Below are 25,761 nucleotides of genomic sequence, written 5' to 3' on the forward strand. Positions count from 1 at the left end.
GAGTCAATTAAAAAACAAACGAATACTTTTTTATATTTTTTTTCAATTTTATTAACTTAATTGGTAACGGGTTACGAGCACGTAAGTGTCCGTTTTACCAAAATAGTTCGTTTCCTGTCTAGTATATTGCTGCAGCAGGCAGGCCAGATGAGATGTGCGAAGTGTGCGGAGATGAGTGTTAAATTGTGGGAGTATCCCTGTGTGCGTTCATATTATATTTTTCGAACACAGTGAACGCGAGACACTGAATGATAGAGAATTTTATAAATAACGCCACGTCGCTGACTGTCTCTCGTCTCTCCAAAGTGTAGGTACTCGTCCCCTTGTATATCGTAGGTAAGTATGGTACTCGTAATCCACACTCCTCTGTAGGCTCCTGAGAGCAGCTAAGCGCCGAATTGCGAGATCGAGACGAAGCACGAATGACGAAGGTATATGTTTTTCTCTCTTTCCGGCTTGTCTCCAATTAGTGGCGTCTTTATGTTTTATCATTTGTCATGCAGTCGCTTCCGAACACGCGTTTCATATACGCCGAATATATTTTTAAATTACGCTAAACCAACCGGATGGATGGAGGATTACGTGGTATTTTTAGCTAATTTTTTTTTTACTCTTTTTTTGCTACCTATTGTATGTCGATGATTTGGAATGATCGAGAGTGAGAGTAATCTCTGGTTTTATCGACACCTACCCTATAGCGATCGTTGCGGCGAATATTTTTTAGTACTGTGGAGTTTGCTGTGGTTTGATTGGTAAGAATTTCATTCTGTTAGTATTGATTATTTTCTGTTTTGTTGTTATACATAGCTGTTGTGAAACAGTAGGTATTTCAGCTGATTAGTGCGAGTAGAGCTTGCTTATACCTACCTATTTTGAAGATCGTCCAACTCATTACTTCTTCAATTTGGGGCTATGAAACGAGAACTTCCATTGTTCTACGTGTCTTTGAAATATTGAATTCGACCAATCAGGGCCTTTGTTTTGACTTTACACTCCTCAAGCCAATGCTCTTACTTACTATTGACAATCCATTATGAAAAATAATATTTCCTCATTTTTAAAGTCAAGCATGCCTACTAAAGAATATGAAAAAATGATACGTATTCACTTCCTATCTATACCAATTTCTAAAATTAGGGCACTGGTGTCAAAAATCATCACCAATGAACTCTTAACTATCTCCTCCATTATCTGTGTATATTTAATGATGGTTTTTTATTAAATTAGTAATACGTAATTACACTTTACTGCTTCCAATCAAACAATTTGTATAGGTATAGGTACCTGTTAATCAATTTGAAAAAAAAAACAACAGATAGAAACACTACGAAAATTTTCTTTAAGAAGAAATATGATCCGCAGGTACTCGTAGGTAGGTACTTAATTTGGTACATGTGCGTATGTGTTTTATGACCCCTCATCTTCTCCTTTCTGTAAAAATAATAATGAAACGACGCGACGAAAAAGCTATTAAATAAAACGTTGGCACCTCGTATAATCATCAAAGTAAAAACGCAACGAGTAGAGGTATATTTGATCTGTGAGCAAAATAGTTTGTTTCAAAACAAAATAAATGTAGATAGATAGTACCTTTCTTTGTCGATCTAGCCGCTTTCGAGTGCACAGTAGCTAGTGAAAATGTACTCACTGAATCTCTTCTTAAACGATATACTCGTAATCTCATCAATGCTTTAGAGTAGGTACTAAAATGTCGAATAAATTACGTCGAAAGTAAACTTTTTTTTTTAGAGTTGCCGATAAAAATATTTATGTTCTTTTTGCTCAGTGGAAGGAAGGATACCTATGTATAAATTTGTTCTCGTCTAAAAAATTTTTTTTTGAAAATGTGGAGGGAAGTATATACGAGTCGATTTTTAAATAATATCTTGATACGCAAGACCAAAAATGATGTAAAAAGAAATTAAAAAATTCACAAATAGTTGTGAAAAATATTGTGAAGTCAAGTGCAAGATTTTTTCGCTGGATTGGGAATAAAATTAAAAAATTTCCTGATAGGTATTGATTGAATAATTAAAAAAAAAACGAACTAAACAGAAAAAAAAATCTAAACAACTCCAAAAAATTTGTATGATACTTAGAGATTGAATTTATGAAGAAATGTTTGTGTATTTTGAAATGTTAGTAAATTGTAACTTTTTTTTTATCATGCATTAAAAAATCTTCATAAAACAAAAAGTTGAAAAAATAACTTTTTGAGTAGTTGAAAATCTATAGATAAAGTTATGGAATTGAAAAAATAATCTTGATTGAAGAGCTTGCTTTGATGTAAGTATGAGTCTTACTTTACTCATAGATACATATTTTATTTTTTATTAAAATAAGAAATTGATACATACTTACATTATTTTTTCTTATGCCAGAAAATTCGCATTAAAATCCAGGAGATACATATTAGAGATCTGGACAACATTTTCAGCCCATTGACTTGTCTGTTTGGCTTTGCAAGGTAGTCTGTCTGTCTGTCTGTCTTATAACCTCTTGAGATCATTGACCCATGCGTCTGGACTCTCAAGGTCAGTGATCTACTTGTCTAGTCTCCCGAGGTTGTGTGTCTGCCTGTCCTGGCCTATCAAGGACTTTGACCCTTATGTCTGGTTTCTTAAGGTCGCTTGGCTTTCTATCTGACTTTCTCAAGGTCGTACGTTGTATTATCTGGCCTCTTAAGGTCATTGGCCTGTCCATTTGGCCTCTCAAGATTGTTTAGTTTCCTGTCTTGCCTCTGAAGGTTATTGACTTGTCTGTCTGCCTTCTCAAGTCTTCCTGCCTGGCCTCTTGAAGTCATTCATCCATATGTCTGGTTCTCAAGGTCTTCTGTCTGCGTGTCTGACCTCTTGAAGGGTCATTGATCCGTTTGGTTGGCTTATCAAAGTTGTCTAGCTTCCTATCTTCCCTGTCAAGGTCATCAGCCAATTTGTCTGACTTCTAAAAGTGGTTTAATCAGTCTTTAAAAGTCTGTGGAAATGAATGAATTTCATATAATCAGATGAATGACAAAACAAGAATGAATCTTTATTATTAAAGCAGGCTATTCAAAACAAACAAGTTTTTATTGAAAAAAGAACAAATTTTTATTCGATTAACACATCCATAACAATAAAATCTAATCTAAGTATTAAAGTAATAAAATCAATGTTCTTAGTCTTACTCAAAACAAACAAGTTTTTACTGAAAAAAGAACAAATTTTTATTTGATTAACACATCCATAACAATAAAATATAATCTAAGTATTGAGGTAATAAAATCAATGTTCTTACTCAAAACAAACAAGTTTTTACTGAAAAAGGAGCGAATTTTTATTCGATTAACACATCCATAACAATAAAACATAATCTAAGTATTAAGGTAATAAAAACAATGTTTTTACTAGAAACAGACAAGTTTTTATTGAAAATAGAAATGATTTTTATTTAATTAACACACCCATAACAATAAAATATAATCTAACTAGTAAGTATTAAGGTAATAAAATCAATTGTTTTTACTTGAAACAAACGAGTTTTTATTGAAAAAAGAACAAATTTTTATTAGATTAACACATCCATAACAATAAAATATAATCTAAGTATTAAGGTAGGTAGCCTACCTAATAAAATAAATGTTTTTACTTGAAAGTTGAAATCAAACGAGTTCTTATTCTTGATTTCTTGAAAAAACAAGTTTAATAAAATAAATGTTTTTACTTGAAAGTTGAAATCAAACAAGTTCTTATTCTTAAAAATACAGGGTTTTTTCAAAAGTGAACAATTTCTTATTAGAAAACAAACAATTTTTTACTTGAAATCAAACGAGTTCTTATTCTTGAAAAAACAAGTTTTTATTCATGGAGATCAGCTCTTTGGCATTTCTGAAGTATCAAAAGTATCAAAAGTATCAATGTGATGTATCAATACTTTCAATTCCTTCCAAGATATTGATAGTATTGAATAGTATTGAACTATTGATACTTTTCGCATCACTACATACCTACTATCAGTATAGGAAAATCGTTTAATTAAATTATTAGTTTATGTATTACACTTATCATTCTGTGGCAGAGTCAAAATAACATCGCTTATTTCAGCAATCACATCACTTTCAATAGCACCTACAACTGAATTATATTTGGTAATATCTGTAGTAATGTAAGCATTTGTGAACTGAGCCTCAATTAGAGCAAACCCGAGTCTTGGATTTGCTCTCCAAAAAAGAGGGTACTGCACTGAAATTTGATTAATAACAACAGACTCATTTGAAATCTACAAAATTGTCTCCGAAACTAGGCATTATGAATGAATTGGGGAAAAAATTGACGTCGAGGTCACCAAAATGTAGAAATGAATGAATTTAAAACTAATCAGATGAATGATGAAACAAGAATGAATCTTTATGATCAAAGGAAAATAAAATACAAACATAAGATCATGGTGTATTCGACAGCCAACAATAATTGAGTCATCGACATGCCGCCACAGGTCATTGACCTTTGTCTGGGGTTTCAAGGTCGTCAATCTGCATATCTGATCTGGTGAGGTCATTGACCCATCTGCCTGGCTTTTGAAGGTCGTCTCATCTGACTTTATATATGTATGTCCTCTTAAGGTCATTGACCTATCAATGTGGCTTCTCAAGGTCAATGGCTTTGTATAGTTTTCTCAACTTCAAGGTTGTTGATCAATATGTCTGACTTCTCAAAGTCGTCTGCCTTCTTGTCTGGCCTCTAAAGGTTGTTGACCTATCGATATGGCTTCTTAAGATCGTCTGCTTGCATGTCTCGTCTTCCCAAGGTCAATGACTCGTATGTCTCGTCTCTTGATGTCATTGTTTATTTGTCTAGCCTTTCAAGGTCACTGACCTACCTACGTGCCTACCCTCTCATGGTCGTCCATCTGCCTGTCTGGCCTCTCAACATTATCTGTGTGCTTTTATGGCTTCTCAAGGCCGCTTCTTGAAGCTCTCAAGATCATTGACCTGTCTTTCGTGTCTTTTAAGGTCACTGACCTACTTGTCTAGCCTTTTACAGTCGCTAACGGTCTACCCAAATCAGATGAATGGTCTAAACGTTGTGAATTGTTGTATTTTTTCAAGTTTTTCAAACTCTGATACGTGATTTATATGTACCTAGTAAGGTGCACCGGGGCAAGTCAGAATGATTTTTCGCAATTTCAACTTTGACCAGCTGTTACTCCCCTTCTAATGAACCAATATGGATAAAATTTATTATGTAGGTTCCCATAAGGGTTCTTAACCTATGGTAAAAATTTGAGCGCGATTGACACAGTAGCTTTCGCTCAGTGGAATAAAATATAAACTGTCCTGACTTACCCCAATTGGGGGAAGTCAGAACAGGCTAAACTTTGCAGAGGCGTAGATCACAAACTGAGCGTCCTAGAAAAATTGCACAGAAACAAAATTGTAGAGAATTTAATTCTCTTTGAGATCACTCTCATCAGATTTTCACTAGGACGCACGGTTCGTCCGCTATATGCGAAAAACTAAGAAATAGAAAGTCTGTATTTTAGACCAAATTCAAAATAAGTTCAAAACAACAACAAAATACAATTGAACCAAAGACATCTAAAATGAAACTGAATCGCGAAAATTTTTATGCCGTGATGAAGTAGGGGTAGTACCCTCAAGTCACCTTTAGTGGCACTTCGCCAGATATAAACCTCTAGGCGCTAGAGCAAGTTTTCTAACTTACCCCAAATTCCAACTTCCCCCGGTGCACCTTATTCAAATGTCAGAGAATGTTTATAAAATTCGTAACATAATGACGACAAGGACTTATCGCATATTTTTTCCAATCTTTAAAAGCCATACGATATAGAGAATTCAACAAAAATTATTTTCCCAAGTTTTCAAAAAATATTTATTCATTTTTTGGATCCGACCCTTCTGTCCCACCATCTTGTGCCCCAAACATGATTAAAATTCAAACAAATTTTGAACGACGCGTGATGATTTGTTTCTTCAATTTTTTGAATTTGAATTTTCGCTCATTTTTCGGACACAACTCTTCAATGACCCCCTATCCTTACCCTATTTTGAGATAAACAAAAGCAAATACGAAAAAGTTAGTTGTGGAGTGTCGATTCCTATTAATTCAAAGTGCTGAAATATACTGTTTTTTCTTTCAATCAACCCTTTTAAAAACCCCCATAAGTTATACATGTAATTTGAATGACTTTTTCTTGGAAAAACCTGCTTCACCATTTTAGTTTTTTTGTGTGTCAAAAATCTACTTTTTATTCGCAATTCGAAGCAGCACAGGGAAAGAATGATGCTCTTACGTAAGTAGGTAATAGTTATAGAAAAGAAGAAGAAAATACTGAAGAGTTGGCATTTAACTAGATTGATTGATTAATTGGCAGATGGCACGATTTTCGTGAACGGTATGGTTAAGTTATTATAAAAAGCACTAGAAAATAATTCCATTCAATTTTTACCCAGCGTCGGTTTGTATTTCGGGTCGAGTACCGGTACATAAAGCTTAAGTGCAGGACGATGAAGACGAAGACGAGGACGACAAGGACAGGGACAGGGACAGCGAGAGAACGCGAGTAGGTACGACTCGACTGTGTGCTAAAAGTGTATAAATATTTACGGTGGTAATTCACCGTTGCGTTATTTTTTTTTGACGATAAACAAAGTCTTTTCTTTTCTTTTTTTCAAGAGCTGGGTGGTTTTTCGTGACTGTGTAGTGTATAGTGGAGGTGGAGGTTAGTGCGAAAATACGCAGAACCTGTGCGATAAGACGAAAAACTGAAATTTTCACGCTAGCGTCAATTAGCCGAAGGAAAATAATTATAAAAGCGTGTACTTTTTGAAGCGAAACTTGCTCGCGAAGTGACATCTTTATGTGTTTTATTTTCGTTTCGGTTAAAACCACTTGCACATCGTCGTTTTTAAAACACGCTCTCGGATCATCATTCTGGCTCTAGTCCAGAATCGTCTCTCAGAGCTGAACTGATGTTGGTTCTTTGCTGTATGGTGCTATCGAATCTGCTCTAACACCTCAAGTGCCGGATCGTTTATTTGTTTGCGTTATTGGGATCTTTTTTTCTACTTCTATGTACGTGTTCGCGAGTGTTTTAGCATCGATTAGATTATTATTATAGCTACTTACCTACTTATCGACGACGTGTGTATGTGTATTATACTAATGCGATCGTAATATGGATAAAATGTTACTTGGTTGTGTTTAAAGAATGTTCGACGCGACTCGAGTGTTTGTTAAGTGGCCTCGGATATGTTCTCGTTCAAATCGAGCAATAATACGTTGAAGAATCGTCCAGTCAGCAAGGAAATCCAACCGATGCCGATCGATGTCCAAGCACCGGATAGCCACGGCGAAGAAGACGACACGACGGACGTTAGCTGCGCACCTTCGTTCAAATGTCAACAACCTTTTAATAAATGTAAGTGTTGGTTTTTATTGTACACTCTACCAAGTACGAAGGTTCGCTCAAGAGGTACCTACTCCGTTGAATATGCTTTTCAAAAGTCACTCTTCTGTGACTATTGCGTGAAAATTACGACGCCGAGGTCTCGTAGGTTAGGTACTTCGGCGTATTTCCTACCGTACCTACTACACAAAAGTATATCGCGATTCGTTAGCACAGCATACCGACAACACCACCATGAATGTAGTAGGTATAAGAAAACCATGGTGTAGTGTTCTCTGTTTCCATTCTATTGTTATCCAACGTGATGTATTACCCTATCCTATTCTACTGTTTTCGCTGTGTTCTCTATGTTCTGTGTTATCGTTTCCCTATTCAAACGAAACCCTAAACCGAGATTTTAATATGCCTCTTTGGTATGCTGTACCTACCTCTACTCTACCTGAGAAAGATATTGAGAAATCAGCCCGAAAAGCTTTTTCAAACTTTGCCACAAACGAGTCCTTTTACCCCCTTCTGCACTTTCTCATCTCGCTGTGATTATTATGTTCAATGGAACGGAATTGTGAAATTAATGTATCATAATGAACAAGTTTCGAAAAAGTATTTTTCGTTGCTTTTTGCGTAAATAATTGGCAGGGATGGGAAGGAAGCTGTTTTTTTTTTAAGATTTGAGAATTCAAAGTGTAAAAAAGTAGGATCAAAAAATGAGAGTGAAAAATTATGTCAACGATGAACGTAAATTTTTTAATTGAAATCGAAATTAGTTTTTATTCATTCGAGCTGGAGGATTGAATGAAATGTCAATATTGTCATATCTTGACTTGGGCTTCATGCCCAACTTGGATATTTTCTGGAAATTCCTTTCAATTCAATTTCATCAATTTGGTAAAATGATATCAAACTAGAGAGTGAAAAAAGTTGACGTAGTGTAGAACGGAAAGGGTCATACGAGTATAATGTTTCAAGTTTCGAAAAGCAATCGAGTTTGAATTTTATTTCTTTGGAATGCCAATTTCCATTTCACGATGCAAATTCTCTCCTTTCTGAATCCGTTCTCTTTGTTTTTGGGAGGTGCAGAGAAGAGTCAGCAGTGTTGGATTACCCACGATTTTAAATTGAAAGTACTAGTAATTTATGGAAAATATTTTTGATTATTAAAATTGCGAAAAAGTTTGACAGTTCTCTTTTTCCAGAGTTGGATATTTGTAATTTTTGTAATATAAAAACCTCAGTTTGGGAATTCTCTGTTTGTTCGGGGCGTCTTGAAGTCCTTCTACTTATCCTACGTACTTTTCCTGTCTTTTTCATCAAGATTTCCAGTTACCAAAAATTTTGATTTTTTTGTTCATTTTTCATCAATCGAATTTCAAAATTTTCTATTCATTTTCTCCTTACCGAATTTTGATTTTTTTTCACTTTCTCTTGTGTGATTGAAAATTTAAAAGTCAAATCTTTTATTTATTTATTTATTGTTTGTCAACAATTCTCGCTTTTTAAAAAATGGAAATCTTATTACTTTTCAAAAAAATTGCCAAGAATTAGTTTTTGGCAAAAAGTTTTAAAAAGTCTCACATTCTTTCAAAAATTGACAATAATTATCGCTTTTTCACCAAAAATAGTAAAAATTCCTCATTTTGTTGTCAAAAATTGACAAAAAATCTCACCTTTTTCGTCAAAAAGTTGAAAAACAGCACAACTTTCTAAAATTGTAAACCATTTTCTGTTTTTTTGATCACTTTTTATCCTCATCAAAATGTTTTACTCGCGTTTTGTATTTTTTTTGTTTTGTTTTTTTGGTTACTTTTTAGTCACTTTTTTGAGCTTTTTTGGTTATTAAAATTTCTATCCTTTTTTCGAAAAAAAATTTAGGCTATCTCATGCTTATACTAGGAATGAGGGAAGAATTGCCATGATGGGTGTTCAACCTCCGTTGGGGGCAGGTGGGGCGGTTTTTTTGGGTAGTTGGAATTTCTCGTTATAATGATCAAATTCGAAGACGGATTGCTCTAGATTGCTTCAACTCGGAAAAAATCTGTTTGCGGTGTTTCAAAAATAAATAAGAATATTTTCAAAAATATTTTCTAAAGATTTCAAAAGTTAAAAGTTGATTTGAAAAAAATCCAAAGAGCAAAAAAGTTTTATGATATTCACAGTCATGAACATTTCGTGATAAATGATTCGTAAAACTATGGAGGCTACCGAGCCCCTTAATTTTGGTCAAAATACCAAAAAAAAATGTCAGATATTGTGTGACATATCGTTTCAATTTGTTTTCGAGTGCTCCAAGTAAGTACATACGAATATCAACTAATTTTTTCGAATCGACCTCTCCACTGCACCCTATTGGTCCCAAAATCAATCCTGAAAATTAAAAAATTGAGAAGGTACAAAATTATCAACTTATTTTTTTTTGATTTATTGGTTCTTCAACGTCCCCTTTTGCCCCAAAACTTTGTTAAAAAATGTAAACAAATGTTGAATGTCGTGTGATATATTGTTTTATGAGTTGTCGAAAGCGCTTAATACGAATATGAAAATTTTTTTTTTTTTGATTCGACTACTCCTCCCTGGTTGACATCTCAATTTCCTAAAAATTGAAAAAAAAAATGTGTGCCATATGACTTTTTTATAAAATGAGAAAAGTGACATTTAAAGAGATTCATTTTCACTTGAATATCAATTACATATAAGTAATTATTTGCTTGAAAAGAATAAAAATGTGAAAAATGAAGTCAGTTGAAAGTTTTAATTTTATGTTAAGATCTTTTGGAATTAAAACTATTAAGAAGTGCTTGGAGGGAGGGGGGAGGTCAAAACCATTGAATAAAGCTTTTCTAATTGAAAAGGACTAAATCTAATGATCACGTAAAAATTCTAATTTTTTTTATTTTCATTATTTTTCGAAAACTTGGAGGTTTCCCCGTTTCCTAACACAACTTATTGAATCGTAAGTCAGAGGGCCGTAATTTTCAAAAGTTTTCCCCACAAAAATTAACTGATTTAGAGGGTCGTAAGTCGTAAATAAAATTCACAAAGAAACTTGGGGAATTAAGTTGTTTTGAAAGCTGATGCTGAATTTGACACCTAAAGTGAAAAACATCAAGGTTGTGAATCTTCATTTTGGAACTTGAGGTGATTCTGAGAGTCATTGTTGCAGAGAACCAAAAAAACAGCCAAAGCACACATAATTGTGTTCCCTCCAATAATTTTTTTTACCAGTTCAGAAAAGAAGCAAAATTGAAAATTTTTGGGTGAATTTTTTAAGTACATAGAACAAAAGTTGAACGATTAATTAACTTGATTCATCATCTCAGGCCTATTATTTTCTCGAAAATGGGAGGTGGAAAACCTTAGGTAATGTAATTTTCTCGGTGATTAGCAGAATTCTTGCATTGAAAAACTCAGCTAGATTAATTTGGCAACGTCGCAAAGAACTGTAATCCTACACCCCCATGTCAGAAATGTGCGTCAAGCGTGTGTAGAAAAAAAAATTGCCAAATTTTCATTCAACGGGATTTAAGATATCCTTGATTTTTATAGTGACGTTGTACTTGTAGCAGGCAAGGCAAGGAGGACTATCGGACGTAAAATCTGCATACTTACTTTTGTATGGTGAAAGTGGTACCTACTTACATTTTTTACTCAGAAATTAATTTTTTCGAAGAGAGTAGATAGGTAATTTACGATGCTGCGTCAACTTCAACGTGGTGTTTGTCAATCAACGACATTAACACTATGTATTATGGTACGCTCTTCATGATAGTACTATGAAAAAAAGAATTTGCGTTGAATCGATAGATGAGCCTGTCCGAAAACCTATTAAAGTAGAATAAAAAACCGCTAAAAATTTATTTTAAAAAAAATGAAATTTTTAGTAAAATTGAAGAAAAATGCATAATCAGAGCGTTAAGTGATGGAAAACCACTCAAAGAAGCATTAAAATCAACATTGATGATGTACCAAAATTAAATGATGTTAAAACACATTATAATACAAATATTGAATCATTGAATTTCTTGTGATGAATGAACATTTGATGTTTCTTTCAAATGAGTTTTTTTGTGATGAATTTGTTGAATATTTTGATGAATCAATCTAGGTACATCTGTTGGTTGGTCACCGTGCCATGTATAGCTGCAAGGCTAGAGGCACGGGTCATTTTATACTGTTACACTAATGAAAGAAGGTTGGATTTTTGGAGAAAGGAGAGTAAGACTGGAGGGTTATGAGCTATTTCTGGTAAAGTTTTGGGAAGGTTGAGTGAGTTTCTTAAATTGGTATGATCTTGACAGGTGAGTAAGATGTGGGAGTAGTGAGTTGGACTTTGCATGTAGAGCATATTGGAGGGGATTTTTTTTTAACAGATGAGAGTTGGTGAGGACTGAGGAGGGTATAGCCTGTATGTACACGGCATAAGGCAACCATCCGCTTCCTGGGTAAATCTTGAATGTTGGTGGTGTGACTTTGATTGGGAATTAACTGTGAACATCAACATATACTGAGAAAAATTTGTTTAGTATAAATTATCATAATTATAGTAAACGTGCACTAGTTTTGGCATTATAGTCGAAATTACTATAACTATAGTAAATGAAAAATACTATAATTATGGTATACTATATTATAGTTATAGTAATTTCAACTATAATAATACCAAAATTGGAGCACATTTACTATAAAATGTATTATAATTTATACAATAAGTACATTTTTCTCCATGTATGGCTTCCATCACATCAGATACAGGGACAGGTGTTTCTGGTACAGGTGAAATCCTTAGTGACTGCTTTGCTGCTAAGTCTGCTGTTTCATTTCCCAAAATTGCTGAGTGGCCTGGAATCCAGGCTATATGGTACATAACATCCATGTCACATTGGAGATATGAGATTTCTGAGGCAATTGGATGTTGCTTAGATTTAGATCTTAGTTGAGAGATGGAATTTAGTGAATCCGTGAAGATCACAACTTTGTCAAGTCTGCTCTCAATTGCCATGTTTAAAGATGTAAGTATAGCATATAGTTCACATGAAAGAATACGTCTTAACAAGCACGGAAGTGGAAATCGCAAAACGTCACAATCACAAACAACTGAAGAACCACAGCAATCCATGGATTTCGACCCATCAGTGTAAAATGAAATGAAATCATTATACTGAGCAATAAAGTTATTATAAAGTTATTAATGATTTGAGTATTGAGTTGAGCCTGAGCTAACATCGTTTTGCCTCACATAGGGTCCCTATATGTTTAATTTGAGACAAAAAAGTCACCTCTATGAGGCAAGAATTGTGGTGAATTAGTCTGAAAATCGAGCGCCATCTATTAGCAAAACTAAAAATTATGCCTTTGCCTTATACAGAGCGGAGGTGAAATGCAGTGAAAGCTGATAGCTGGAACATGTAGCCTAACAAAAGAAAAGATTCTTTTGTAACAGAAAAGACAGAACTACAATTAATGATTTAAACAGGAAGATGAATGTCTGGGGTAGGTGTCTGTCTAGGTGGTAAGGTATGTTGTATTTGCACAGCAACGTTATCTCCTCCTACCCCACATAACTGGTATTGATAGGTAAGGGATGTTTGTCAACTAAGTACTTTTAAAGGAGTACACCACCACTGCAGGTTTAAAAATAGGTCTTAAATTATGCGTAAATGGCAATCGAGCCTCCTTTAGGGAAGTAATTTTTTCCCATCAATTTTGAGTAATTTATCCTTCCAAACATATGTGTTTGGAGGGAATAATTTTTCAATTTTTTTGAGATGTGTTTAAGCACCATGTGATATGTTTATTAGGGTGAAATATTCTTTTGAAAAATAAATTAGTTACCTATTTGTGAAAAATTTCCAGCAAAAATATACTGCTTTTCATAGGTACCTATTAATTTTTTTTTTCAGAAAGTGCTTTGCATTAAAAAAAAGATACATAATTGCATACCTAAGCAGGTATCCACACACATACCTTAATAAGAGGAAAAGAAAAGACAAACGACTGTTTTTTGAGTCAAAAACAATGTTTTTTCAAAATTTAGTCCCAAAAAAGTGAAAAAAATGGGCAACAGTTCCACTTGAAAATTAAAATTGCACACAAATCTTCAAAAAAATGATGGAGCTTTGAAATTTGTGTTACCTATCTAATTTTTTCGAGATTTTTTTAGTCAGAATGTCAGAAAATTCAAATTGTAATTTTAAATTTTCCTATTCATTAGGGGAATAAGCCTGATGAAATTTTAAAAAGCAATAAAAAATCTGCAGTTTCCATTTCTAGGGTTATTTTTATCTCAAACTAAACACTTGATTTTCAGGGATGAAAATGGGAAAAAATTTAAATTTTTTTAATTTGGCAAATAAAGCATCAAACTTAATGTTGCTTGACTCAAAATTATATTTTTTTGGCCTCCTAATATCCAACGAACCCAACTCATTTAAATTCATATTTTTTCCGATCCTCAAAATCCATTTTAGAAATTATTTAATTTAGGTTCCTTTTCACACTGTAAAGACGAATCGCGTCTTTCATTTTCAATAGGGCGCCATCTGACACTCGCGTATGGTACTTAAAAAAATCAAATACCTACGAGCTAATTTGCATATTTTTGTCATTAGTCTCATATAGGTGAGAAAATCGTCTCAAATCGCGAATATAGGCAAAAAAAAGTGCCTCAGTGAGGCAAAATGTCAGCTCGAGAGTGTGTTCAAGTAGTGATGTATCAAATGAGAGAATATTTTTTTTAGTTTTTGTAGGATTTTCTGGATAGAATGGTGGAAGAGGATATAGTTGAATTGAGTTTAGAATATAAGAGGCTTTATGGAGATATGAGTCATAAGCATATATGGGAGATTGTGGTTAATTTTTGAGTGTATGGTGAGAGGGAGACCATCTACAGTTTTAAGTTGAATGAAAAATTTTGAAAGGATGAGTTTTGTTCGTATAGAGGGGAGGATTTCAGATGTTTCCTGATATAATAAGTGTATAGGAGTCGGATGAATTTTCTTGTGACAATCTCAGTGATTTATAGTTTGAAATGATTTTTTTTCTTTTCTTTTTAAAATGAATTTCCTGCTGTTGATTTTTAATTTTATTTCTATTCAAGTCGGTTTAAAATTTTTTTGCCATTTTAAAAGAAATTTTTCATCATTATTTTTGTCTTGCAAATTTTGGATTTTAATGAGTTTTTAGTGTTGAATTCTATGTTTTGGTAGCTAATTGATTTTTTAGTGCTCATTACGGATGAAGAATGATTTTTTTTGCAATTTGAAAATCTTGTTTTTTCAGAGTTGGTTGGCGATTTTTTAATGATTTTTTTCTTAAAATTATTGAGTTTTATTATTTAAATTTCAAAAATTCTCCAAAAATGAACTTTAGAGTTTGAAATCTCGATTATAGGTACGTACCAGCTGGTTTTAGGGAATACTCATACCCATCTAGTTTGATCTTATTCAAATCGAAGAGAGTGAATTCGAAAGGTTCCCTTGTCAGGTAAAATTCGACTTAGGGTTATTTTGATCCCTTGGTGAAAATATATCCATGCTAGACAATTTTGTAAAATGTTCTTCAAAAATACCTACCTAAATTTTTTTTTATTTTTTCAACAGAATGTGAAAAAAATTGGTCAAGTGAGACAGGTAGGAAAGGGGATGATTAAACACAATTTTGGTACTCTCCTCTTCAAATTCAATTTTCAAAGAAGAAAAAAAAAGAAATTTCTTATCTTATCGAAATCTAATTCTATAGATCATTGTACTTGGTAAGTATGATTTTTGGCATCTTTGTCTCTCATTATTAAACATTTTTATTTTGAGAATTGAGAAACTCGATGTAAAAGAAGCTCGTCAACCATGTGCGAGATTTTTTTCCAATTTTCGCACGCTTACTTACTTTGTCTCGGGCGGTGAATTATTTCTTATGTTACGAAAGATGCCAAAAGATGAATATCAAAAACGAAATTCGTCTCATCTGCAAGACTATCGTCACAATGTGTACCTATCCTCTTTGCATATAGAGTGTATCCACAAAAGAACACATCCCACCTATATACTTATTACTCGTATTTACCTACCTATTTGTACTTGAGCATGTAAATTTATACCTACATCTTACGTATCATCGCCTATGTAAACAGTAAACACATCGAGTCACTAGTCATAAGATGGTGTAACTCTGTACAAAGAACTCTGTCGTGTCGGTGGGTGCCATAGAGCATAATTTCATATTAAAAATTTACCTCGGCGACGATCAATCTTGTAAATAAAAGCAGCAAAAACGACGATGTGACGGCGCTCGTGTCGTTATAAAGTCTTTTTAACTGGTTAAACGGTCTGTAACTTACTGTTAAGAAGAGTGAATTCTTCGGTTGTCGGCGGCGGCGTTTAATATAGACGAATTTTCAACATTTGGGTGGTAATAAGTAAGCGTAAGAAGACGAGTGTAGGAGAGCGGACCTTCGGGGAGGGGTTTATTAATTACAGCGTACCGTACGACCCTGTTATTTCATTCAAGAAAGAGGTCTACTCGTAGGATACTCGCGTGTGTAGTTGTGAGAGAGATGATCAGAGCTGCAGAGTCTACTCTGAGGGTAATTTTAAATTAAAAATAAGTTCGATGAAAGACTACGAGTATAAATTAAATATGATGGCGCGCTGTCACAAAGTATACTAATATTTGGCCAGAATTCAAATTTATATGTACTACGGGGCTTTTCGCGTGCTGCTGTCGAGCAGAGCAGACGAGACGCGGTGTGGATATGCGTGTAGATAGGTAGACGAGAGTAGGTAGGTGTGCTACGAGTATATATTGAAAAACGCTATATAAAGTGTTCATTGACAAGATATATGGTTTCCAATAAAAAGAGAGACGCGTTGACGAGATGTTGTAACTCGAAGGGAAGCACCAGTAGTCCTCGGCCAGCCTATAGGGTGACGAAGAATGACAATATATCGCGTTTACATTGGACTCGTTTCAAAATTTCCAAATAAAAGGTAATCATGCCAAAAATGAATCATTAACTAGGCGCACCGGCATGAGCATGGGCATGGGCATCGCATCATCGGTTCACAAGCACATGTGCCTGCCTGGCCGACTCCGACATCACCGACACGAGCTCGACTCTTACCTGATCCGGAAATATACGTATACACACGTACTTGAAAATATGCTTACTTTCTTTGTGTTACAGGTAGTCTAGCCAAAGCTTGCGGTAAACAGACAAAAGCCAGTAAATGTAATGCTCCAAATTTATGCGTAGTCAAGCCTACCACTACGGAGCAAGACTGCTGTACACATTCCGACGCCTTCCTTCCAGTCAACGATAAATATAGTAAGTTTTTAGGTGTACTTTGGGAAATAATGCTCGTATACCTACTAGTACAAAAATACGAGTAGATGTAACTTTTATTTGGTAATTTATGTGTCAAGGTGCTACCAACGAAGAGACTATTTATGTTACTGTCAAGAAAATCGACGTGTTTATCGAACGAGACGAAGAGGGTAATCTGGGATTAACGCTGCAGGGTGGAGTGCATCAGAATCCTCAGTTGAACAGGCCTCTGGTGGTGACTCATGTCAGACCTGGTGGACCTACTGATAAGTAAGAGATTTTATACATATGTAGTTGGTTTGATTTTAATTTAGATTGCAAAATGTCAAATTGTGACAAAAAAAAAAAAAAAATGGGGAAAGTACGTTTTTCTAATTCTAACATTTTGTCATGATGCTACCTCACTTGATAGAATTTCCAAGAGGTAGAATGGACAGCTAGTAGTGGAGAAAGGAGGAAAAATATTCCATTTCCACTTTACAAAAATTAAATTTAGAATGGGTAATCTGGTACAAAGGTGGACGAAATTATGTTGTTGGCGAGGGGGGGGGTAAAGACTTAAATGTTCCATGTTCCCAATTTTCCGCCAAATTTTCCAAACTTTTTACCCCAGATGTCTCCTCTCGGATTTTTTCATCTATATAAATAGCCAAGTGTGGTTCGAACAAATTTTGGAGGGAGATTGAAGTACATTTATATGTGTATACTTTATATTCATTTCATTTAATTACAAATGGAAATTTCAATTTTATTCATTTTTATTTAGAGTAGTGTAAGTATGTATTTTATTCATTTTTTATGTCACATATGAGAATTATTGAAAGTTAGCCAAAAACTACCTTGAAAAAATGTCAGCTTTTTTGGTTAAAAAATAAGGGGGCACTAAAGAAAAAAATCGCAAAAAAATGTCGCGAGAAGTCGCGATTTTTGAATATAAAATTTTGGTAGACACCTTGTGAAATCGAGAATCAAAATTTTACACTTTTTTTCTTGTTAGGTACCTATTTTTCGTGTTTTTTTAAGGCTTTTAGTCTTCGAAAATAAAATTTAAATAGAAGGCAAAATATAATTTTTGATGTTCCTCTCACTTCGCTCCAGCAAAAGCTCTAGAAAACTTACAATTTGTGAGATATCTACAAAAAAATAATTTTTGATATAAGTAAGAAGTTTCAACGCCAAAATTTTGGCGCTTTTTGGTATTTTTGAATGAATTTTCGCTATTTCTTGCTGCATGATAAAATTTTTCAATGTTTTTAACTTTCGGAAGTTAATTTTTCATTTTTGAAAATTTTTGAAAAATTGTCGAGCAGAATTTAAATCCGCCCGAGCAAAGCGAGGACAAAAGCTTTGAAAAAATTGATAAAATTCTGGAAGTAAAACACGTTATTCGTGAAAGTTGGTTTTCATGGCTTGAGGTAGCATTTTCAATTTTTAGAAAAATTATATCATTTTGAAAAATATGAATAAGGCACTAGCGAGACGAGGGCAAAAGCTCTCCAAAATTCTTTCACAATTCTTAATTTTTTCAAGGACATTATTTTTATATTTTTTTAAAAAGAGCTGATTTTGGCAAAAATAGAATTAATTGTTTCCGAATTTTTCCCCTAAAATTGGGTATTTTTTGATATCTCAACCTATTGCCAATATTTTTCTTCGGGGAGGGGGCGGGTTCACACGCCTCTGAAGGAAGATAAAACACACAGAGTTGAAATTTCCTAGAGGTAGAATTGAAAACTTGAACTGACAGGGAACGGTCAGAAGTGTAACCCGCCGATCGGGATGAAACTGCGCCTGTGTGTTGGTGAGTATGCAACTACCAACGCGCTGTATACCTTTTGTCTGAAACATGTTTCCTTCTGCTAGCGGATTTGAAACAAATTATTTTTCAGACTGTTCTTTGGCGGGTCACTTGATTTTTTCCACGGCGCTGTCGTGGGAAAATTCTTACTGACCCCCGACTGATGAAGTGGAATTTTTCTATGGCACTGTCGTATTAAAATTCTTCCTGATGCGCAATCGTTGATTGAAAATTGTCCATCCAGGCTAGTTTTTTTCATTTTAAATAAAATTGGTTCAAGAATTGAGATACAAAATTTTTTTTGAAGCTTATAAGTGAATTATTTAATCAACGATCAACGCAAAATTCAGTTCAGGCATTTAAAATTTGTTTTCAGAAAGTTGGAGCGCAAAATGATGAAATATTAGGAAAAAGCGATCGACGTTGATTGAAAACTAGTTTACTTAGGGATTATATTGAAAAAAAGAAAACTCGTCTGCATATAAAAATTTTACCCACCGAGCAGGGGGTTAGTAAGAATTTTCCCACGACAGCGCCGTGGAAAAAATCAAGTGACCCGCCGAAGAACAGTCTGAAAAATAATTTGTTTCAAATCCGCTAGCAGAAGGAAACGTGTTTCAGACAAAAGGTATACAGCGCGTTGGTAGTTGCATACCCACCAACACACAGGCGCAGTATCATCCCAACCGGCGTGTTACACTTCTGACCGTTCCCTGTGAAACTTCATTATGGTGTCGTAATGGTTGCCTAAAGAATTTGAAAAGCGTTTCTACGGAATTTTTAAAGTGATTTTGCATTTTGCATTTATTCCTTCGAGGTACATACGAGTAGTTTGAAAATTTCAAAATAATTTTGGAATTCTCATTTCCTCTAAATTACAAAAATTTTAAAATTATTATGGGTTTAGTATTTCCTTTAAACTATGAAGATTTTAACATATGGAATTTGTATTTTCTCCAAATTACAAAAATTTCAAAATATTTTCGTATTTTGGATTTTTCTCCAAACTACGAAAATTTCAAAATTATTTTGAAATTCAAATTTCCTTCCAGTTATTGATATTTTATAATCGTTTCGCATTTTGCATTACTTACTCTTTTGGATTTCACGTTTCCTCTAAACTAAAAAAATTTCGAAATGATTTTGGATTTCGTGTTTCTTTCAAATCACCAAAATTCCAAAATTATCTTGCATTTCGTATTACCTTCTAATTTCGAAAATTTTGAAATTTCCTTCAATTTTTGCACATTTTAAAATGATGTCGCGTATTTTATTTCCTTCAAACCAAAAAGATTTCAAAATGATTTTGAAATTCGTATTATTTTCTTTCAAACCACAAATGTCGCGTTCTCTCCAATTTTCAAAATGATTTTTGGATTTAAATTTCCTACAAACTACAAAAATTTCAAAACCGTTTTGGAATTAGCGTTTCTTTCAAATTACGAAGATTTCGAAATTATTCTGGAATTTGAGTTTCCTTCTATTTTCGAAACCTTCAAAATTATTTTGAAACAAAATACTTGTCTCGAAAATTAACGAAAAAAAAACGTTTATAAGTTTATCGTTATTCTTATTTAGACCTATATGTATTGTTATGGTGTTTGATTCAAAATCATGTACTTTGCCCTGAAAATTCTCCATTATTAATTCATGTTTCTTTTTCGTTGTGTTTTCAGAGAAGGCACCATCCAAGTCGGAGATCGTCTACTGGCAGTCGATGGCTATTCATTAAGCAACGTCACACTAAACGAAGCTTACAATGTGCTAAGAACCACCAACAACCAGCCATCTTCCAGATTAACGATAGAATACGATATTACGAATATGAAAACTTTCAACGGACCTTTACTCGTTGAAATGGAAAGTCCTCATCCTCATCAGCTTGGACTCACGTTAACCAATACCCCTCACAATGCTGCTGTACTAATTGACGAAATTAAAACTGCCAGTATTGCCGAACGGTATGAATTCTTATACTTCGTACTTAGTACAGTACTTACCTTCCTGTCTACCTATTTATTAATCTTTCAATGGATAAAATAGGCATAGTATGTTATGTTACATGAGCATTTTATTCAAGTAGTTAAATTTCTCGATTAGGTGTGGAGCTCTTCATCCAGGTGATCAAATCCTATCTGTAAATGATACCAGAATAGAAGGCTCAAGGATGCCAGCGACTGAAGTGTATAAATTGCTGCGAATTTGCGGCGGCACTCATTCTAACCTTTTGCTGCAGATTTTACCAGCTTCTGCTTTCATTCAGAATCAACCAAAGACGCAGACGTCTTTTGACTCGATGTATCATAATTATTACGAAGTTCCTAACGAGTATTTAGTTCCTCATAATGTTCTCCATAATGAACCAGTTTGTGAGTACCTACTTGGATTTCTAATATTCTTATTTATGTACCTACATTTGTACTCCGCAATTTTTCGAATCAATTTTAATATGTATATTTCATTGGATTTGATTTTTTTTGTAGCTAAAAATGGTAAAACGAAGCGATTAGCCATTGCATTACATTCCGACGATAGATTAGGTTACGGGTTATCAATTCATTCTTTACCAAAATTCGGTGCACCGGTTATATCATCGATTACGCCGGGAGGACCTGCAGATCTGTAAGTGAATAAAAATATCTAATGAGATTTTCAGGGTGTTCACTTTAAGGAGGGAAATCCAGTTTCTTTGCCTAAACATCCAACAATAAATGATGATTTTTGCCTTTATTGCCAAGTTTTATTCAAAATTGACAAATAAAATCTTGTTTTTTGACTATAATGTAAAAATATATATTTTTTTGACTTAATCTCAAGAAAAAGTACCATTTTTTCCAAAATTGCCGAAAATGTCTTGGTTTTTGTAAAATTGTACATTGCAGAAAAAAAAATTATTTTCCCCAGAACTTGCAAACAGATTAATTGTGTGTTCCAAAATTGCAAAAAATATTTTTTTATTGAAAAATTGTCAGAAAGTGTTTTTTCTGTTTGCAAAAACTGTTAGCAAGTCCTATTTTTTGCCAACCAAAAAATTTTCATTTTTGTTAAAATTTTCAAAAATCATGATTTTTATCAAAATTGTTTGTTTTTTCCGAAATTTCCAAGAACGTCTTGTTTGTTTTCCAAACTTAAACTTGTCAAAAAGATCTGTCTTGCGCAAAAATTATCAGGAACTTCAGAAAGTGCTGTTTTCTGCTTAAAATACCACGAAAGTCTTATTTTCTATCCAAATGTGTCAAAAAATCTTAAGACAAAGTTGCCTTCAAAAAGATCCAATTTTGCCAGAATAGTAAAAAAAACTAAATTTTGTCAAAATTGTCCAAAAGTTACATTTTTTAACAAAACTGCGAGTAAGTTGGAATTTTTGCTAAGTCCAACTTTTTATCAAAGTAGTCAAGAAGTCTTGATTTTTATCTAAAAAAATATCATGTTTTATCTAAAATTGCCAAAAAGGTCCTGTTTTTCTGGTAATGATCAAAAAGTTTCATTTTTTGTGAAAGTTGTCAAAAAATCCTTTTTTCCTACCTAAACTTTCATAAAAAGTCTTGTTTTTGCAAAAATTGTCAGTTTTGCTTTTTTCATTTCCTCTATTAGGTAACCTTAGTCATTTTCCATTCATTTTTCTTCTTTTTTTCTAGTTCTTTTTGAAAAATGAATACCTACATTTTGAACCCAAAAATTCGAGCTTGCATAAAAAAAGTCTCCTTTTCACCAAATTGACCCCCTCTCCCCAATTTAAGTTTAGTTGGTGTTTGAAGGGTCTGGAAAATTGGAAATATTGTGCTGAAAATACTAGAAAAATGAGGAAAACTCAGCTCTTCAAAAGAGTGGAAATCCTGACTTTCGATGTACTTGATAACGTAGGTCTAGGTATCATTTAATGCTAGGTACATATTTGGGTTACGTGTCATTGGTTGCCTCCTCTGTTAAGTAAGATAGGCAACCAATTCTATTCATAAACCTGCTTCTATACGTTAGATTTTTACATCCATGCAATGTTCTAGTTGTATGTATTTACTTAGGTATCTACTTATCGAATCGATACCTTAATCTTTATTGAATGATTCCCCTATTTTTTATTTTCATTTTCAGATGCGATTGTCTTCAAGTGAACGATCGAATATTATCCATAAATGGTATGCCAATTGCCGGTATCACCAGTGAACCTCAACCTCTTCACAGAGTACCTGGAGTTGCCTTGGGTATGATCGAACTCGAAGTAGAATATGACGAATTCAAACCTTATATGACTTATTGTGACAACACTGTCACGTTAGAATTGACCAAATATAATAAGAAAAATTTAGGAATTACAATGACTGGTTAGTTGAATTATTCTAAAAAGAATATATCTAATCCTTTCGAGTCTGAATTCTAAAAAAAATAATTGTAAAATTATCTGTGTCGCAGGCAGTAGCGAATGTATGTTGATATCAGACATAAAACCAGGCTCGGTAGCTGATCGATGTGGGGTATTTTCCATCGGTGATAAAATTTTATCCATTAATCATCAAGTTCTAGCCAAATGCTCGGTCCAAGAAGCTTTAAGTATTCTGCATTCGTCTTCGGATACTGTATCGTTACAAGTTGAGAAACAATTCGTCGAAAGTAAGCTAAAAATCACAGCTTTAGATTCACTTGAAAGCTGAAAACAATATTCTAATAAATTCGATAAATAATCTGCGTATGTGACAGCATCCTCAAATAGTGAAAATGTCGAATACACTGTGCAGTTAAACAAACAAAATGGACCTATCGGTATAACCATTACTGGATCGGAAGTAATTCCTAGAAAAATAACTATTTCAGCGCTTACTCCTGGTAGGTACCTATTAATATTTTCTGTCAATTGCCAATCGTGCCTACGTATTTTACTTAATTGAACTTTGACAATTTCGCAGGAGGTTTAGCAGAAAAAACCGGAGCTCTACATGTCGGCGACCGTGTTTTAGAAATAGACGATCACGACGTCCGTAACGTATTACTTTCCGAAGCGATTACGTTGTTACAGAACACCGGCGATAAAGTATTATTTAAAGTATGCCGAAACACTCCATCGAGCTACGAGAATTGTTAGTAAGCTCACGTATTTTCTTACAAAATAGTTTTCATTGGTTTTGAAAGTTAAAAAAAAAAAATACTAAGTTGAAAAACTTTTGGTTGCGGCATCGCTTGTATGCGTACTCGCAGTTACTGCAGATGACGTACATAATCGAATCTACGGAAGCCCCGGATTACTTTCCGATGATTCAGCTGTTGAATCGTGGGAAAGTTCAACGCAACGTGACGTGTCGCCCAACGATACACCTTTTCAGCACATACAGCAGCATATTTCCGAAGGTATCTTCGTTTTAGTGAGAGATTTCAATTTCCTAATTGTTTTATCTACATACGAATTTACCTATTACATAGTATAAGTGTACGCTTGTATTTCGTAGAAAATGAACATATCATACCGAACGTTATTATTCCGCAAAATAACACCAAGATACGATTAGACGAGCCGGTATATTCGAATATTCCTTTTCACGCCGCTAATAATAATGTTAATCATCAGTATACGCTGCCTTATTATAACAGAATTCCTTTCCATGAAAATTATAAACTTTTATCGTAAGTTTACCACGTCGAGAAATTCATTAATTATTTAATCGTAACGTCGAGAAGTTCGCTATATTCTAATCAATCCGTACCTATGTACCTTTAAATTGTTAGAAATATTGATATGAGAAATCAACGTGTTTTGATGAGCTCATCCTACGCTGACGATTATAATAACACGTTCTCGAATGTCGATGAGATATTCAGTATTGCTGATTTCCATGAAAACGAGATCGCTGATTCGACGTCAAAAATACACCAGGTTGGATTTTCTTTCCATCTACTTACCTATCTGCGTATTTATAGGTATGAATAGGATAGAGTGTACGTGATTAATGAAAATTTCATTTTTTCAGGTTGTTTTATTTAAAGATCCGTTGTACGAAGATTTCGGATTTAGCATATCAGATGGTTTATACGAACGAGGGGTGTTTATAAATCGTATCAGGCAGGGTGGTCCTGCTGATAAACGTGGAGTGTTGCAACCCTTCGATAGGATTCTTCAAGTATGTTTAAAAATCACTAAACAAGTCTCAAAAATTAATAAATTCATCAAAGAACTTTTCGAACCCTTAAATCAACGCATCTTTTTCTTGTTTTTTCGACACCCTGTACTTACCTACCTACATTTAAATCCATCATTGTGAATTATTATCATTGCTCATTCCTCATACCTATCTAACCCATAAAACTATCTGTTTTCAGGTAAACAACACCCACACCGAAGACTTCGACTGCTGCCTAACCGTACCGCTGATTGCAGCAGCCGGTGAAAAAATCACGTTAACGGTGAAACGAAAAAACCGAGCTCCATCGGTCGATTCGCGAGTTAGTCAGTAATACGTATCCCGCTATTACGCTGATTCGGCGCTATATAACCACCCACACAAAGCTTTGAAGCTTTTGGCTTTTGTTTTAATACGTAACATGTACGCAGAGCATTGTATAAAATTCATCTTCCTATATAGTTTGAAATTAGGTAGAGTTTCTTGTGCAGTTTTTCACGTATACTTTTTGACGTATTGCTTCCAGCGTCATACCAATAGTAAAGTTGTTCCTTGGATGGAGAAAGCACCCAAAGTTCCGCCAAATAGGCAACTTGTTAAGAAACTCAGCACTACTCACACAATTTAGAGAATAATTCGTCCTATGTTAGGATGATGATTGCTTTACGAAGAACTACGAAAATACGAATTTTGCGGTAACCAGCAACGATGAAGATGTAGTTATTATGTAAATTTTGTACACTTTTGTACATGTTAATTTATAAAGCGCGACGAGAGGGATACTATAATGTGTACGAGTGTGAAAATCCATCGTCGTCGTGCGTTGCTTCTCTCGTCGAGAATTTTGTAAGTATACAATTTAAAATAAATTAAAATTGTTGCGTAGTTTTTCAAATGGTGGTGGCGGTAAATTATATGAGAATAGTACGTAAGTAGATATGTGTGGTGATGGAGCTTTTCAAAAATTCATCGTAGTCTGTCTACAACATATTTACTGTGTATCGAATTATTTTCCATATAAACGTAACACTGAGTCATCGTCAAGTGTGATATGTGATTTATGAAAAGACAAAACACCAGCATCTTTTAATAAACTCGTCATAGAAGATCGTGTTTGTTGTGTATTGTTAAAAATA

At 34.0% G+C, this 25,761-nt stretch overlaps 1 protein-coding gene across 2 annotated transcripts; it reads left to right on the plus strand.

Moving 5' to 3' along the window:
- Nucleotides 1-526: 526 nt before the first annotated feature.
- On the plus strand, nucleotides 527-25,510 carry Grip (Glutamate receptor interacting protein). Of its 2 annotated transcripts, XM_065347453.1 has the most exons (17): nucleotides 527-752; nucleotides 7,209-7,419; nucleotides 16,580-16,720; nucleotides 16,819-16,990; nucleotides 20,195-20,479; nucleotides 20,619-20,887; nucleotides 21,002-21,140; nucleotides 22,611-22,840; nucleotides 22,929-23,126; nucleotides 23,214-23,339; nucleotides 23,420-23,590; nucleotides 23,709-23,858; nucleotides 23,957-24,131; nucleotides 24,234-24,381; nucleotides 24,476-24,625; nucleotides 24,825-24,947; nucleotides 25,152-25,510. In XM_065347453.1, the coding sequence occupies exons 2-17, from the start codon at nucleotides 7,251-7,253 to the stop codon at nucleotides 25,251-25,253; spliced, it is 2,748 nt and encodes a 915-aa protein (XP_065203525.1). In that variant the 5' UTR covers nucleotides 527-752; nucleotides 7,209-7,250; the 3' UTR covers nucleotides 25,254-25,510. The 2 variants fall into 2 exon arrangements, 1 of the variants encoding a protein (XP_065203525.1); XR_010556530.1 differs by lacking the exon at nucleotides 527-752 and having other exon boundaries at nucleotides 6,820-7,419; nucleotides 24,825-25,048.
- Nucleotides 25,511-25,761: the final 251 nt, after the last annotated feature.

This window comes from Planococcus citri, chromosome 1, assembly GCF_950023065.1.
Source record: "Planococcus citri chromosome 1, ihPlaCitr1.1, whole genome shotgun sequence".
NCBI classification, from domain to species: domain Eukaryota; kingdom Metazoa; phylum Arthropoda; class Insecta; order Hemiptera; family Pseudococcidae; genus Planococcus; species Planococcus citri.